The sequence below is a fragment of the Ruditapes philippinarum genome, unplaced genomic scaffold, assembly GCF_026571515.1.
Source record: "Ruditapes philippinarum isolate M1 unplaced genomic scaffold, ASM2657151v2 ctg2985_1_1_1_1, whole genome shotgun sequence".
NCBI classification, from domain to species: Eukaryota; Metazoa; Mollusca; class Bivalvia; order Venerida; family Veneridae; genus Ruditapes; species Ruditapes philippinarum.
This window is the reverse complement of record NW_026856852.1, coordinates 15,439-33,515: the sequence shown is the minus strand read 5'-3', so window position 1 is coordinate 33,515 and position 18,077 is coordinate 15,439. Positions and strand designations below refer to the sequence as shown.

General features: G+C 32.2%; 1 protein-coding gene across 1 annotated transcript in view; it reads left to right on the top strand.

The window, feature by feature from the left end:
* The window catches only part of LOC132747911 (calcium homeostasis endoplasmic reticulum protein-like), a 61,673-nt gene that overhangs the window by 28,391 nt on the left and 15,205 nt on the right, over nucleotides 1-18,077 (top strand). The window contains exons 6-9 of the mRNA XM_060737441.1: nucleotides 769-845; nucleotides 3,511-3,585; nucleotides 8,655-8,766; nucleotides 12,916-12,966. Coding sequence (XP_060593424.1) covers nucleotides 769-845; nucleotides 3,511-3,585; nucleotides 8,655-8,766; nucleotides 12,916-12,966 — 315 coding nt within the window. The remainder of the gene's footprint in view (nucleotides 1-768; nucleotides 846-3,510; nucleotides 3,586-8,654; nucleotides 8,767-12,915; nucleotides 12,967-18,077) is intronic.

Below are 18,077 nucleotides of genomic sequence, written 5' to 3'. Positions count from 1 at the left end.
GTCTAGGCAATTTTCTGTCTAATTTAGTCTTTTAAAAGGACCAGAGCCAAATGGACTCCTTATGACGGACAGTGGGGCTATTGACTTACTTTTAGAATTATTATTATAACAATTCACATGCAAGAAGCATGTGACAAAATTAAAAGGTTTCCTTTGTACGTTTCTCAGATTTGTATATTTTGCAGTGAAAGCAGAATTATTGAACAAATTACAGTCATAAAAGGCTTGAATTACACTCCGTTTTTCTGTCATTGTCATTAAAGGGCTCTTTTATGTATTATATAAAAGGTTTTATGGTATTTAGGTGAACAGGGATAGTTTTATCTGCTAAATGTACTTTAATGAATGCTCATGCAGAAATTATCAAAGATATTTCTTTTTGTCTCATTAGTTTTAATTCATACAGGTGAAACTTGATTTGAGAGTCTGAAATATTGTCTAGTGAAAAGTTCAGAATTATTAGGATCAAAATTTTTCATTTGAAAAAATAACATATGTATATGTGTAAGTATAAAAAGCCTCTGGACACACATGCATGTGTTTATTTTAGGGTTTTCTTTATACATGTTTTTTTGTGTGTTTTTTTTTGTGAGCCAATACAATAATTACTTATAGAAAAAAAGTTACATCTTTTTTTTTCTTTAGAATAGGTAATTTTAGTTACATGCCACTGCTTATTTCTACTAGAATAGTGGTGTCTGTAAGATTGAGCAGGTTTTTATGGTATCAGTGTACTAAATAAATATGTGTAATATTTTATTGTTTCAGAGTGGTAAAAGTTGGATATTCCAGCACTGTACAACAGACCAACAATCACAGCTTATTACTTTATTCCTTGTTAAAAGGTAAAAATGTTGTTTCTGTAGGCCATTAATGAAAACATACTAAATAAACATTATATAAGAAACAAACTTACAGTGAAGGGTAACAGACAGGGTCACATGTGGCTTTCAGTGTTAATCTATAGCATTCTCGCAGTGACTGTATGTACCCATGTGACCAATGCAAACATAGATCAGTTGGCACATTTCTCACATCTGATCATGGTCTGCACTGTTCGCTTTTCAGTTAATACATACATGTACAAAATGTTTTTAGAAATTTTCTCATTGAGAGATCGGCAAGTTTAAAACTTACCATTCTAATAACTTAAATGGATTATTGCTCTTTCAATTTGGATAAATCCATTTTAGTATTTAGTCAAAATTTGAAAATATATACTAAAATATAATGAACAGTGCAGACGGCATGGGTGTGCCAGCTGGTTTTGTGCTGCCTTGGCTGCATCGATAGAATCAACAACACTAGACTAAGGGTTTAGTTATTAAATGTTGTAAGAGTTAGTTGAACTCTTTCAACTTGGTTAATATATATAACTCTTTCGAACTATAGGGTCACTAAGTTAACACTGAAGCTTATATAAACAGTCTATACAGATCATCATCAGTGTTACAGTATTGATTAGTTTATTTTAAAACTGGCTTATATAAGATAAGTTATCACATGGCTGGTAGATGTTATTTATAACTTTGAATGCTAATTAGTCTACATAATAATAAGCTCATTTGGGAGGACTGATGGTCTAAAACTTAAAGGTTTGTGTGTCATGCACATCAGCGTGGCAGACATTGTTCTCTAACGATTCATGAGACATTATATTTAATATGTTTAATGCCATTTGTTCACCACTGCTGTTCCAAATGATCAATGTGGAGAAGTTGTCAATTACTTGTAGAGAATTAGGTAAAGTACTGGTACAGAATTAATGTTACATCATGGTTTTCTAATTCATTCAGGTGTATAACTGAAATACTGCTAAATTGATGTTTAACCCAAAACAGTAATTCAAAATAAGTTACCATGAAAACATTTTCTTTTAAATTTTATGACGCTGTCTAAGTACAACATTTATTTATCTACATTCCTTTTAAAACATGATAAAATCAATACATTATATGTCTATATTTGGTAATGTAGATGATGTAATAGATACACAAAGGATATGGTACTTTATTTTGTTAAAGTGATAACTTCCATAACTCTTATATTTCGGCATGATGAAATATTAAGACGTGTTTGTTTACATGTACTGAGCAAAGTATTGCTAAATGAAATTATATAAAGCTAGTATATGTGCATGTAAGCAAATATACTCTTAATTGTAATATCTAAAAAAAAGCTTAAATTAAGTCTAGTAATTTTTTATCTTCATATTTCATGGTGTTTTTACTAGGTCACTAAACTTATACTTATGTCTGCACTTGGAGTTTACTCCCCAGCAGATATTATATTTTACTCCCCGGCACTTGTCTAGACTAGTATTATTGAAATGTTATTTATTTAGAAAATAAAAGTTATATAATCCTCAGAACAGAGAAATTTAGACCTTAATCAGTAACACTGTAGACCACTTCTATTTGTGCTATATTTTTAACATACAGTCATGTTTGACTAAAAACATATTTCAAATTTGATCTGAAAGTGCATATAACTTTAAGAGGTAATTGCCAGAAAAAAAATTAACTTTTAGCTGTTGTTTTTCTTTGAAAATATGCTTTTTTTGGCACTCCAGTATTTATTGCATGTTTTGTTTTTTTGAACAATATACAAAAGTAATTAAGTGTACACTTACAAACTTGCTTGCATGATTTCAATCGGCCATATTCCCTAGCCATGAATGATAACTCCCTGTTTCCCTGTCTAAAATCGCACCAAACTATTCCCCTTTCAAATGAACTCAAAGAAGGGACCTTTTAAAAGGACTTTGTATTTATTTATTCGATTTTTTGTTCAGAAACGAACAATTTTTTCTTTACCTTTGTATAATTTGCTTTCTATCTATATATGGTTCCTATGGTAAACATATGAGTTTTGATGGTAAACAAATGAATTTTCTGAACCGAAAGTAATCTAACACACAGCGTTGCTGTCATCACATGTAAACAATACATTAAATTGGTAAGAATATTGAGATATTTGTTTGACTATCAGTTTCAAATGCAAAATATTAATATGGAAAACAACCATGTGTAGTTTATGTGTATTGTTTTAATGTGTTTGTCTGATATTTTAGTTGTAAAGCCATGTACACTTAGTGTCGCTTCATGGCAACCGAGTTTAAAACGTGAGCGGTAACTGAACGAGATATGGCAAAGCGCATGCTAGCACACTGACTTCCGCTCTATCGAAATACTGTATATACATATAGCGAAAGTTCGTAAGTGGTGTATGAAGCATATATACCACAACATAACTGATTTTTTTGTAGTTGTTTTGCTTGTTTTGTTCACAAGCTGTGTAGTAACATCCTGTGAAATCTAGAATTGATAAACACCTAAAAAACTTTCCCTTGTTATTTTCTTCCTATAATAAACTTTAAAATAATAACAGTAACATATTGACTGGTAAATAATATATTATGGTGAACAAGATGGTGTGTACTGTACTAGATACAAACTAGACACATCATTGTATACGTATTGTCTATGTCACATGTTTTATTTTTTTCAGAATAATGGCCAAGGATGCAAGTTTTGAATTGCGGTTACACCTGATCTATTTAATAAATGATTTACTTCATCACTGGTAAGTTATGGCCTCAAGACAATTATTTTCCGGGATTTTTTTTTATTTTCAAGAGAAATTAATAATCGTCAACTTCAAAGGTCCAGAAATAGTCAAAAAAGAATTTATGGTATTATGCTGTCTATATATTGCAAAAGTTTCATCATTAAAATAGAGGCTGACAGGTTTATAGCTGCATATGTCATTATAAAATAAAATTTTTATCCTGATTGCTATGGTTTTGTGTTGTGATAGGTTGAGATACCTTTGCGGAAGATGTTAGTATTCAGCTACTGTCTCAAACAATTACTGATGCAAATTTTGTTTTTGATACTATCTGCGAATAGTGATGAGAATTTTTGAATAATAAGAATTATAGGGTTAAGAATTTGGACCAATTACCTGGCACTAGTGGCATTAGTGGCAGACAATTATAGTATTTAAGACCATTTATTCAGCTGTAATTGGCATAAAGATTATACATCTTACATGATGAAACAGTTTCTCAATTAAATACAAATCAAGATAATACACACTTAGTATGATACGCCCATACAGTACTTAAATACTTAACACTATCATACTTAAATCACAATCATAAAAATCATCTCTTCCCGTATACTTCTTATAAGAGGCCTTGTACGTAGTGAACATGTCAGATGTCTTTTAAGGAAGCATAATAGCCAAAGAAATCAGATTGACTAAAATCAGCGTGACTTAACTCCCAATCAACACTTGCTCCTCCCCTTTTCCCAAAAAGAAAGAAATGAAAAAAGGACCAAATAAATAAGCAAAAAATAAAAACAACAACACAGTAACACATACAACATAAACAATCAAGCAAACATGAGCTCAATGACATTTATTGATAGTTTTAACTACCTGATATATCAATTTGTATATTATTTATATTGTGAGCTATAACATGTACAGTAGATCTCCTGTAAGTTTTGAAATACATGTAGCTCTGGTAGAATCTATTGTCAAAGTGTATCATAGTTTGGGGACCTTTCTGTTGAAAATGTGTCAGAGTTAAATCATATACATATACATGCACAGTGTTGTTAACTGGAGTGCAGGTATTAGTTACCCGCACTCCAGAGCATGTCCATTGATTATCTCATTTTTACTGTGGTTTATCTATTGTGACGACAGAGAAACAGAAAGCAACAGAAATATCATATTCAGATCCTCGTTCATTAGTTACTTTTTTCTGGGGTATCAAATTGTAACAACAGGGAATGTGTTTTTATGTTTGACTATGATACAAAAGAGAAAGAACATCAAAACACTCGGCAATCTGATTAATACTCGAGGGCTATGCCCCCACGTAGTAATCAGATAGCCTCGTGTTTCGATGCTCTTTCTATTACTTGATTGGGAGATTATTCTTTCGTTTTACTATATACACTTGTTTTGTATTTTACTTTATACACATGTGTTGTAAAACTAGAACAAAATAATATAAAACCCGGGAAAATCTGCTGATTTAAGTCAGGTAATTTGATCAGATTAAAGAAACCACAGAAAACAATGGGAATTTATTAGGTTGATATGGTAACAGAAAGCCCCATAATTCTACCATGCTAGATAAATTATAATGATACTTTTTAAACAGAAAATGTTAAAAGTTCTTCAATTGACAATGACTTTTATATGACCTTGATCATATGAAGGTTATCTATTTTCAGTTTAGGAAAATAATTTCTATGAAAAAACTTATTAAAAGAGAATTTATGACCTGTTATAAAGTGTGAGAGAGCACAAGGCACTTTCATTTGTAATAAGTAATTGAACTACATGTGGTTTTAAAGCTTTTTCATGGCAATATTTTTTAAGCAAACATACATAATAAAATGTAATAACATTGAATCTAAATTGATTAATTTTCCTGGATATTTTTATTTAGGCCTTATGTAATTGTTGTTACAAGAGTTTTACATTTGCCTGCATATTTAATACCATCCTGGAAAGAAGTAAAGAAACACAGTAAAAAGATTTTAGTGTTCACTTGTATAATTTATTTAGTTGACGTTGACAATTCAGGTTTCATTTCCTCCTAAAGATTGGACTGTTTACAGGTTTGGATTTCATCCTGACCCTGAAAAATTCTTAAAAATCATGTAGTTTTCTCCTAAACTTCAACTTAAATAAAAACATATCTTCTCCTTTTGTATATACATAATGTTAATTTGCCCCCAAATTGAAAGGACCCTTTCCCTACCTATTGGCAAAAGCCCAGAACTGGTCTGGAAAGACTGAATAGAATAACTCTCATCTAAAAAGGGTTGCCATTTAAATCACTTGCCCCTCACTGCTGTGGGTTCAAATCCCGACAGGAACTTTTGATTCTTTCATGTGAGGAAGCTATCCAGCTAGCTTACTGAATGTTTTTGATTCTGCTTAGGTGCCAGTTCGTGTCTGAAATAATGCACTGAAGGACACCTGAGGTTCTCCCCCACCAGTAAAACTAGGAAGTCACCATGTGACCTATACTATGTTGGTGCGATGTAAACCCTCACCAATTTTGAACATAGAAAATTCTACATTCTCCAGACTCAAGCACTGAGAATAATCGAGTTCTTGTTTACAAAGCATTCAGTTATTGACCAATATCTTGGATATTTGGCCTGCATGTATCTTGTTTAGACTTTACCTTTTGGGTTGGGCCAAGTTGAAGGGGTTTCCTCATGGTGTACAGGATATTTGTTCCCATAATTTAATATAGATATTTGCTAGATATAGCCTGGTCATATAGAATAAATAGTTTTTTATGATTTTTCCCCAATTTCATGTCTCTGACAGTAAATTATGTGTTGTTAAACTCAGATATTTTAACTTTATTACTGTTAAATTTTGTATATTACATGCAAGTATGTGACAATAGTACATCTCATTGGCCATTCTTTCCATGTGGGTAGCCATGTTTTCGAACTGTAAAGAAGTATATGGTTATCTTACTTAACAAATATCAAAAGTTGTAATTTATTGTTAAATTTGTAGATTATCAACTTGACTTGTCAGTATGAGATTTTCAAATGTATCAAGGTTTAAGCTAAGTTGCTACCCATTTATGCCTAAAATAGAATTTATAAAAACTGCTTAAGTAACAGGTAAGGGTTTTTTCATAGGATTTATTTATAGAAACAGGTAATGGTTGGATTTTCCACTGGTAGTATTTTTAAGATTGTAATTTGATAATTTTGATATCATCATTGGGAACCCAGTGAAATGCGGTGTTTTTTGATTGCATGATACCATAAGGAAGTTAATATTTAGAATGCGGCTACTTGATATACAGATAATTTAACTATGTTTGAAGCCACACATTTAATGAGGTTTAAAATGGCACAAGTCCAATCATACTTTAGAATACCAAGAAGATTGTTAAAATTAGTTTTCAGTCATTCTTACATATGTTCTTTTCCTGGGTCCAATATGACAGTGTGTTATCCTCTCTTGTGCTTCTGCTATAAATCCATTTCATTAAATTTTGTCCTATCTCATACTGTGGTCAGTACTGATATACCCAGTCACCTTGGGGCATTGTAAGATCTTTCCCTTTTGACAAACATTATTCCTTCGTCCCTTCTAACTTAATATATACTGTATTGGACTTTTCATACATTATTTTTCTTCTTAAGTATCACTGTTTTTTCCTTGCTTTGCTTTGCCTTTTCCCTGCTTTAACTTGTAAATATTGTCGAAATGAATTAATTACTGATTTGATATGGTGTGTGTGTGTGTGTGTGTGATATAAAGTGTGTTTGATGGTTTATTAAAATTCCACTGTAGAATACTCACTCCTTATCGCCCGTCAATATGGTCCTCTTTATGTAATTTTATTTGGTACTATAATTATTATCCTGCTATGTTGACTTCACCAAAATGCAAGACTGGCAGATCTTATCTCTGTATGGGATCCAGTTATTCAGTTATCTTCTCCAAGTGTCCTCTTATCTTTCTATGACATTTTGGGTACCAATGAAAGCTTGTGTGGTAGTGTTTTGGTTTGGTCATCTTATTTTACACTCTTATTTTATGCTCTTATTTTATACTCTTATTTTATACTCTTATTTTATACGCGGAAAGTCCGAGCGGGGCCAAAGGCCCCGCGAGGGCTATAGCGCTGTTAGATAACATGTATGACGTGTATCAGTTCAAATGAAATCAAATTCAAACTAAATGAAAATTTCAAAAAAATATATATCCTATACCTAATGAGCTGTGAAAAAATCCTTAGTTAACAGGGCGCCGCCATTTTGAAATCATTTTGAGCTAAATATAGATATCAGAGCGCTTTTAATGAGCGTCTACATAATTCAGACTATTGTTAGCAGACGCATGCTAAGTAACACTTCCGGTGAAAGAATGACGTACAAAATCAGAAAATAAACCTGCATTTCATCAACAAGAATTTTAATAACGATTATAAATATAAAAAGTTACTTTAACATATCCTTTTTGATAAATAAGCACATTGAAAATAACGTTAAAACAACAACTGTGATTAGAGATTAAAAATGGTGGACGGGATTTTCCAAACGCCGACGCATGCGCAGAGGTCCCCCCTGTACGTTCAGAGATTTTCGGAATATTCCGGGTGCTCCGATGATAGGTTGAACACCACCAATTTATTCGTTTTGTTTATGGTACAAATTACCTTCAAGAAAGATCTGGTTTACATGTACACTAAATATGTTATGCTAAAATCATAATTCATAATGCTTTCCGCGCCATAGGTAGCACCTAATTTCATATCACTCTTATTTTATACTCTTATTTTATACTCTTATTTTATACTCTTATTTTATACTGTTTAGCTCTTAACCTGCTGGAATTTTTAAAATGGACATTTCCAGCTTCTATTCTTGCAACTATCAATTATCAAATGGAGATTTTAAAGTAAGTCAGGCAACTGTTTAGAGCCTAGTCAGACAGCACAGATGGCCTGCAGACCGGCTTTGCCGAGGGGCTTTGCAGCTAGCTTTGCTGACTGGCTCAGCTATATACTGGTGACAAAGACTTATCTTATCAGTTTCGCAGGGTATAGATTGATATAACTTAATTTCAATTATTTAACATTTCAGTCAAAGAAAGAATGCGGAACTTCTAAAGTCACATCTAGCACAGATTGTTGTCCCGGTGTTTTGTACAGCATTAGTGGGCGCAGACGATGCCAAGAAAGTTAAACTGAATAAGGTAATGTTTGAGTTTCTCCATCAAAGGAAAATCTGCTGAATATGCAAAATAATGCTGATAATTAACTTTATTTTTTTTAAACATTCAAACATATTGGTTGAACGAATTTATTGTTAAAGATATCTGAAGAAAAATAAAATAATATGATAATGTAATAGGAATATTTGGGTTATGTATGTTTTAAGTTAAAGATGAACCTTGTAAACAGTTATAATTAATATAAAAGAGACAATATAGCTACATGTAGGTCAGTTGTGACATGTTTTGTCAACCTATGTAACATGATTATGTAAGTGTTTCGTGGTTTAACTACATTTGTACATTAATCAGACCTTACTTTAATGTTTAAATGTTACTTGGATTAAAGGCAAGAGCAGAGAAATTAATTGGTTAACCTATTATTATGCCCCCATTTCGAAGAAAAGGGGGTATATTGCTTTGCACTTGTCGGTCCGTCGGTCTGTCGGTCCGTCGGTCCGTAGACCAAATGGTTTCCGAGTGATAACTAAAGAACCCTTAGGCCTAGGAACTTCAAACTTGGTATGGTGATTGGTCATGACAAGTAGATGACCCCTATTGATTTTGGGGTCAAGGGGTCAAAGGTCAAGGTCACATTGACCTTGTAAGCAAAAACGGTTTCCGATCAATAACTAAAGAACATTTAGGCCTAGGAACTTCAAACTTGGTATGGTGATTTGTCATGATCAGTAGATGACCCCTATTGATTTTGGGGTCAAGGGGTCAAAGGTCAAGGTCACATTGACCTTGTAAGCAAAACGGTTTCCGATCAATAAGTAAAGAACCTTAAGGCCTAGGAACTTCAAACTTGGTATGGTGATTGGTCATGATCAGTAGATGACCCCTATTGATTTTGGGGTCAAGGGGGTCAAAGGTCAAGGTCACATTGACCTCTTGGATAAAACGGTTTCCGATCAATAAAAAAAAAAACCCTTAGGCCTAGGAACTTCAAACTTGGTATGGTGATTGGTTATGACCAGCAGATGACCCCTATTGATTTTGGGGTTAAGTGGTCAAAGGTCAAGGTCACATTGACCTTGTAGGTAAAAACGGTTTCCTATCAATAACGAAAGAACCCTTAGGCCTAGGGACTTCAAACTTGATATGGTGATTGGTCATGATCAGTAGATGACCCCTATTGATTTTTGGGGTTAAGGGGTCAAAGGTCAAGGTCACATTGACCTTGTAGGTAAAAACGGTTTCCGATCAATAACGAAAGAACCCTTAGGCCTAGGAACTTCAAACTTGGTATGGTGATTGGTCATGATCAGTAGATGACCCCTATTGATTTTGGGTCAAGGGGTCAAAGGTCAAGGTCACATTGACCTCTTGGGTAAAAGCAGTTTCCGATCAAATAACTAAAGAACCCTTAGGCCTAGGGACTTCAAACTTGGTATGGTGATTGGTCATGACCAGCAGATGACCCCTACTGATTTTGGGGTTAAGGGGTCAAAGGGCAAGGTCACATTGACCTTGTAGGTAAAAAATGCTTTCCGATCAATAACTTAAGAACCCTTAGGCCTAGGAACTTCAAACTTGTATGGTGATTGGTCATGACCAGCAGATGACCTTTTGTTTTTTAGGGTCAAGGGGGTCAAAGGTCATGTAACATTGACCTTGTAGGTAAAAACGGTTTCCGATCAATTAACTAAAAACGCTTAGGCCTAGGAACTTCAAACTTTGTATGATGATTGGTGGTGACCAAGCAGATGACCCCTATTGAGTTTTGGGTCAAGGGGTCAAAGGTCAAAGGTCACATCGACCTTGTAAGTAAAAACGGTTTCTGATCAATAACTTAAAAACGCTTAGGCCTAGGAACTTCAAACTTGGTATGGTGATTTTTCATGACCAGCAGATTACCCCTTTCGATTTTGGGATCAAGGGGTCAAAGGTCAAGGTCACATTGACCTTGTAAGTAAAAACGGTTTCTGATCAATAACTAAAGAACGCTTCGGCCTAGGAACTTCAAACTTGGCATATAGTGATTGGTCATGATCAGCAGATGACCCCTATTGATTTTGGGGTCAAAGGTCAAGGTCACATTGACCTTGTATGTTAAAACGGTTTTTCGGATCAATAATAAAAAAACCCTTAGGCCTAGGAACTTCAAACTTGGCATGATGATTAGTCATGACCAGCAAATGACCCCTATTGATTTTTGGGTCAAGGGGTCAAAGGTCAAGGTCACATTGACCTTGTAAGTAAAAACGGTTTCTGATCAATTAACTAAAAAACGCTTAGGCCTAGGAACTTCAAACTTTGTATGATGATTGGTCTTGACCAGCAGATGACCCCTATTGAGTTTTGGGTCAAGGGCGTCAAAGGTCAAGGTCAATGACCAGTAGATACTTGATAACCCTTATTAATTGTTTTGATCACTGGGTCAGAAGTCATGCATAATTACCTTATCACATGAATAATTGGCTGCTGATAGGGGGCATACATGTTTTACAAACATATCTTGTTTATATAAGCATAGATAATTATACAGTGTACATGTAAAAGGTTTTAGAAATGATGTTGTTGTTTTTCTGGGAATATTAATGTATAACATCCTTGATCTACAAACTGTAAAAATGGGTCAGTTTACTTACCGATATAGAAAGCATTTAGTAGACAATATTTTGATTATGATCTTGGTATCATAGAGATGTTTTATTGATGTACATAAAATTAGGACACTTGCTAAATATGAGTTTTGCATATAGTATGTGATCACTAGTTCAAGCAATTCTTGGGAATGTTTGACTTGTAAAGAATGATTATTTCTGGTAAAGATAAAAAACATTTGTTTGTTAACTGCCAAATTATATAATGAAGGTTAGGTCTTAAAGCTCAGACAATGGCCATGGAACTTGCTCAGTGGGTCTGTTTTAATGATTTCTTACCTAAGATTGAATATAGTTAATTTTTGGATCAGAAACTTGATCTTTTAAATCTCAGGAAAACCCTGTTAACACTATAGATATCCCAGTTTAAATAGGGTCATCATTATAGTCTGAAATTTTGTTTTAATGTTAACATGGATAACTTTGGGTCATTTGGGGTTCAAAAACTAGTGGAACAATGTTAACTTATCAATACTTTATGTACCAGTAAATCAAGAAGGAATATTAGAGTTGTTGGCTTGTGTCATTGGCATTGATTATATGGAAATCCAGATCTTTCTTTTTGTCATAAATTTATGCTTTTAATCTAGTCAGGTCATGAAATATGTAATAGAAAGAACATCAAAACACCAGGCTATCTGTTTTGTGAGTATCAATCACATTGCTGAGTGTTTTGATGTTCTTTCTTTTTATTCTTTTATATCATAGTCAAGCATAAAAAACTTTTCCTGTTGTCACAATATGAAACCCCAGAAAAAAGTAACCAATGAATGAGCATATTTAACTCTGACACATTTTCAACAGAAAGGTCCCCAAACTATTATACAAACAGAAGATTACAGTCTTCAAGTTAATTTAGGAATATCCATTGCTACCCTCTGATTTGATTAAAAATCTCATCTACTTGTATCTAGTTCTTATTGTACTACTAGACAATGATTCTGCAGTTTTGGAAGACTATACTAATCAATGATGGTGTTATAAAGTGCAAAATGAAATTGAACAAAAAAGAGATGTACTTTATCATTAAAATCATGATTTAAATAAGAATATTGAAATGTTATCTTAAATTATGATATGCAAATTACAAGGAAGTGATCAATCATAAATCTGCAATTCAAATCCAGACATTGTACCTATGAATGATGACATTGTCAGAATTTTTAACACATTTTTGTTAAGGCAATGGGTATAATTACGCCTGTTATTTGAATACAGTAACAGATTGAAATGGAAGGTATTTTTTAACATCAAATGACAAATGAAATAAGAGAAATCAGTCATATTAAGTTTTTTTAGCAAAATAAAAAAAATTATGACCTTGCTGCCATGCTGATTTATGTTTTATGCTTATCCAGCCTTGTGGTATGGCCATGTTCAATCCTGTTGTCATTTTAATGTATAAGAAATCTGAATGAGTGCCTTTGTTTGATATAGAGGCTTTGTAGTGAAAGATTCAGCTTAAAGCAAAGTAAAATGTTACATATTAGAAATTATATAGAGTTTCTTTTTCTATTTACAGTTACTGACATTATGGGAACAAAACAAATATTTCACCCAGGACACTATAGAGGTAGGTTATTTCTAGCATAAAGAAGACAGACTGGTTTGTACACGGACATCAGTTTACAGTTTTTGTAGTCTACCATTTCTCTGAAAAGTCTGAATGCTGGCGTCCTTCCACAACTTGCTTATGCTACTAGTTTACAGCCAAGCTTGACTACATATATAGTCAGTTTGACCTTACTACTGTCAAATGATTGATTTTAATTAATTGTTCAAATATGAAATCGCCAAAATGAAAAATGTGCATTTTCAAAATGGACACTTTCAGCCAATATTAAATAATAAGCTGAATTACGAATTTAACCAATATCCATGACACTTTATGATTCAGACTGTTTGATTGCTGGGTTCATATAGTACACGTTTAGATGACCAGTTCATGTCCTTGGCAAATGTTGTTGAAAGATGCACTTTTTATATCAAACCATTTATTTTGTTGATCTTATTTGAGAGGCAATGAAATGTTTGCTATTAATAATAACATTAATGTACTTAGTACTATTGCTGACTTTAAAATCTTCCAGGGAGGTTAAAAGGATAAACGGATAAAAGCCTCCCAGAGAGTTGTTACATGACCATAACCATGTTCAAGTAAAGATTTTTTTAATGTTAACAAGTAAACAAATCCGCTTTCATAACCACAGTAAGAGGAAAACATTATTTTTTTTATCCTGGTCAAATATGTTTGTTCCTTGTATTTTGTTATGTTCACACTATATGATACTGAAATGTCGGGGGAAAAAAACATTTCTTAGCTAATTTGTTTCTATTTCACCTTTATGTGAACCATATTTGAAACCTTTAGTATTTTAATCGTGATACTTTTTATTATTTCTCATATATGGGCATTTATTCTTACGGAAACTTGAATCTTGATATTAACTCTCCATTATTAATTTTGCTGTTATATGTCAACATTGGTGTATGTTTCTGCTATAATTGTGAGAAAGTTGTGAAAATCGTGATGTCTGTACATATAATATATTGTGAACGTCAATACTTTATGACTTGATGTAATGAAATATGAACTTTTGCTCTTTACAACCATCACAGTTATTAAAGAAATTATTTTTATATTTGTACATCTATTAACATTTGAAGTGCATATAGGAAAACTTTCAAATAGTATTGAATTAAGATTTGTCTCTATATATAGAAATAACTTGAAATAAAAGATATTAATTGCACACTGCGGCTGAAGACTTAGTGTGTTCCTTTTTGTGAGAAATTATCATTTAAATATACAGGTTAAAAACAGCCTCAAGTTATTTAACCTTAGTTTTTTAACAACTTTAATGTTTTATTTCTTTGAATGCATTCCAAATCATTAAGCAAAGCATATTTACTTTTGTTAACATTTGTTTTGCAAAGGTAAGAATTTGATGCTCGTCATTGTGTTGTTTTTTTTGGTGTGTAATTGTCGATGTTAACATGATGCTTGGAATGATAAGAAAATGCTAACGCCTACATGTTTATATGTCAAATGTAATCACAATGTTTGACATGTTAGATTGAAGTCTGTTTCTGCGTAATATTCTTTTTATAAGGTCATTGAGGAAATAAACAAACAAAACAAATGGTTTTTCTTTGAATCAAGGAAGGCTCAAGAAACATTTTTTAATGTGACTTCTTATAATCAGTTGCCATTTATGTTAAACTTTCACACTTTTTGTTCAGTTACAAAGAAAAGTTGTTTAATGGTGATATTTGTGTCTCAATTTAGTTTGAAACAGTCTGGTCTGGTCTGCTAAAAGCTTGTCCAGCCAATAAGTAAGGAGTGTGGAAATTGGTCATGACTAGTAGATGACCCTTATTGATGTTAAGGTCAGTAGGTACTGTGGCAAATGAAGTTGGGGTAATATTTGAGCAATGGATTCAGGGTTTAGTCACAATTGCTTATTACTAATAGGTAAACATTAAAAAAAATATTTTTATGCACTGACTTTTGTGGAAGTAGGGGGGGGGGGTAGATTTGCCCTTGTCCATCATACTGTCCATCTATAGACTGACAAAACAGTGAAATTAAATAGGGGAGCATCCATGTCCTATGAACACATTTCTAGATTATGCTTGAAACCTTTTGTAAGTACATGAATTTTTCACAAGAAGCTGATGACATTTTCTTAAATGCAACCTTAAGTTGTTGTGCCTTAAAAATGTATTAAATGTAGAGGATCCAAGATTTCAAGATTTTTATTTTCAATATATGCAAAAGTCCCACACTAGCGGGAAAAATAAGCAAACTTCCACAAGTACAGTTTTAGTTTTTTTTTTTCCATAAATCTATTGTTCCTTGACTAATGCATCTTAATTTCCATTATAAGTCAGCATTTCCTTTATGGCAAACAAAATGATGTGTTGCTGAAGTAAAATGCCAACCAAAAAAATCAGACATATAGTATGTTTTTGAACTATGAAATTAACATGCAACAACTGTTTTAGCTGAATGCAGCTATTTGAGACCTATGGTATTTGTAAAGATAAGTCCTGGTTTAAAGAAATTAATACTCAAGTCTAAAATACATATTCTGGTCTTAAATTCCTTAGTTTAAAGTCCTGGTTTAAAAAATGTTTCCTGGTCTAACATGAGTCCTGGTATAGGCAAAATGAAAGAACTTTGTTTTTGAGGAAACTACATGTATATTAAAGTTACATTTGGAAGTGTTGTTGTGATTGTTAAACACCAATATGAAAACTTAATGTACTTGAGCTGCAACCATGTAAAGAGCATAGATTAAACATTTTAGCATTTTAATCGTGTTCAGGCCACTGTTTCCTCTTTTAACTTTTGAATCTGACAAAATTATGCAAAAATAGTCTTGCAGCTCTTTTTTTTTCCTATAGAAATTTGCATTTCTGATTCTCAACTGAAATGTGAGTGTGACAGACATTTTTTTGTCCTCATTGTGACAAAGATTTTTGCTTATGCAGCAAGTGGCAGAATATTTTATGAATCTAGATCTTGACAAGGTTACTTGTCAACTGTTATGGGGAGACATAAAGCCTAGCTTAGTTGTCAGTATTGTATCAAGACCAGTTTGTTAATATTAACTTATATGTTAATGCTTACATTACATAATATTAGCAAGAAATTCCAAAATTTTGATATAAGGCAAAATTTACTTACATAATTATATTATAAACCATTAAAAGTACATTAATAAACTTTTTTGACAGAAATTTTAATGTAATTTTATGCATTTAATTTATTGTCTTGCATTTAATTGACCTAGTTTCTAAGGATAAAGAATATTTCATACACTGTTCTACATATAAAACTTACAAAAGGTATAACTGTGTTTAAAGATATATATTAAGTGCATAATAAGAAATGATAAATTATATATAATTCATTGGTTTTCTTGTCTGTTAAGTACTTTATTATTATAATGAAACAATTGGTGAATATGCATAATATTCATTCTGTCCATTCTTCTAGAAAAAAGCTGTTATAACCCTACTATTGTATTTAAAGAGATTAATTTTGAATGACAGAAATTTTACTTTAATTAATTGTCTTGCATTTAGTTGACCTAATTTCTAAGGATAAAGAATATTTCATACACTGTTCTACATATAAAACTTTACTGACAAAGGAATAACTATGTTTAAATATATATATTAAGTGCATAATAAGAAATGATAAATTGTATATAATTCATTGGTTTTCTTGTCTGTTAAGTGCAAATTATTATAATGATGTACATTATATTTATCCTTTCCATTCTTCTAGAAAGAAGTCTGTTCCAATTTTTCTTCCGGTATTTGAAGAAATTGATTTTAAATGAGACTAATAATTGTTTCAGTTTTAGAAAGATATTTCTATGAGATTTTGACATTGTGTGTGGGCTGTAGCTTAATTAGTAAATTTCCATACAGGGAAATAATTAAAAGGTTTTAGCAATGTAATTATAGTTTCAAGTGTTTTTTAATTGTGAAATGTAGTCATTACTATGTTTAAAATAACACTGCAGTAATAATTCTCTCATGTTTTAGAAGCCTGATAGTTAATTATACTGGCTATAGAAAACCTGTAATTGCAATGTGATAATGACTTAAGTTTAAACATGTACATTGTTCAAGTTTCTTTGTAAATCAACAATAGAAAACTTGCCCTTCTACACAGTTACAATTGAATTCTTTTCTCAGAATAAATAACACATATACTACCATGTTGTTGTCCTGAATTTTAACTCTTAGCCCGAGGCCGAGTGGTTTGAAGAAGGCTTCAAAGTACTTGCCCCTGACAGTAACTTGTTTAAATCCTGACAGGAACTTTGGATTCTACGGATATTATGTGAGGGGGCTATCCAGTAAACTGATGGAAGGTTGCTGGTTCCACTCAGGTGCACCACGTTCATGCCTGAAATAATGTATGAAAGGCACTTGAGGTCTTCTCCCACCAGTAAAGCCGTAAAATCACCATGTGACTTGTACTGTGCTGGTATATGACTTAAAAACTAATAGAAAAAAAATAACTTAACCTGCTGAGTTTATATGATTGTATTGCCTGGATTTAAATTTAAATTTTATATTATTAAAATACCAAAATTGAGGAAGCAACAATATAGAGCCTGGTCAGATGCCATAAGTTAGGCTTTACTAACACAGTGTTTATTTGATTGTGCAGGTATTTTGCAAGAGTTTGACATTAGACCTCTCTTCAAAATGAAGTGAAATGATGTACGATTAAGGAATATTATTCTTTTGTTTCCATATTTCTTCCATTGTAATATTTAAATGCTTATTAAGATATGATATTTTATGACTGTCAACCTTTTAGATGTGGCTGTTTAATTGCAGTGTATTATAAGATAAGATATTCATCTTATTGCAAAGTTATGCTTTGTATGTAAATTTAAGCAATTTCTATAAGTTAATGAACTATTTTATGTTTCCTAGTTATGAACTGTGGACAATTTTAATTGAAATAGGATAGACAGTTAGATGGAAAACAATTGTAGATTAATAAAAGAATAACTTTAGTTGCCATTGGTTAATTTTCAAATTTAACTTTGAGTCAACCAATCAACATTGGTAAAATTAAAAACAGAGCTTTTTGTATAAAGTAGATCTGTTTTAAGATTTAAATCATCCAATCAGTACTTCCAATGATTT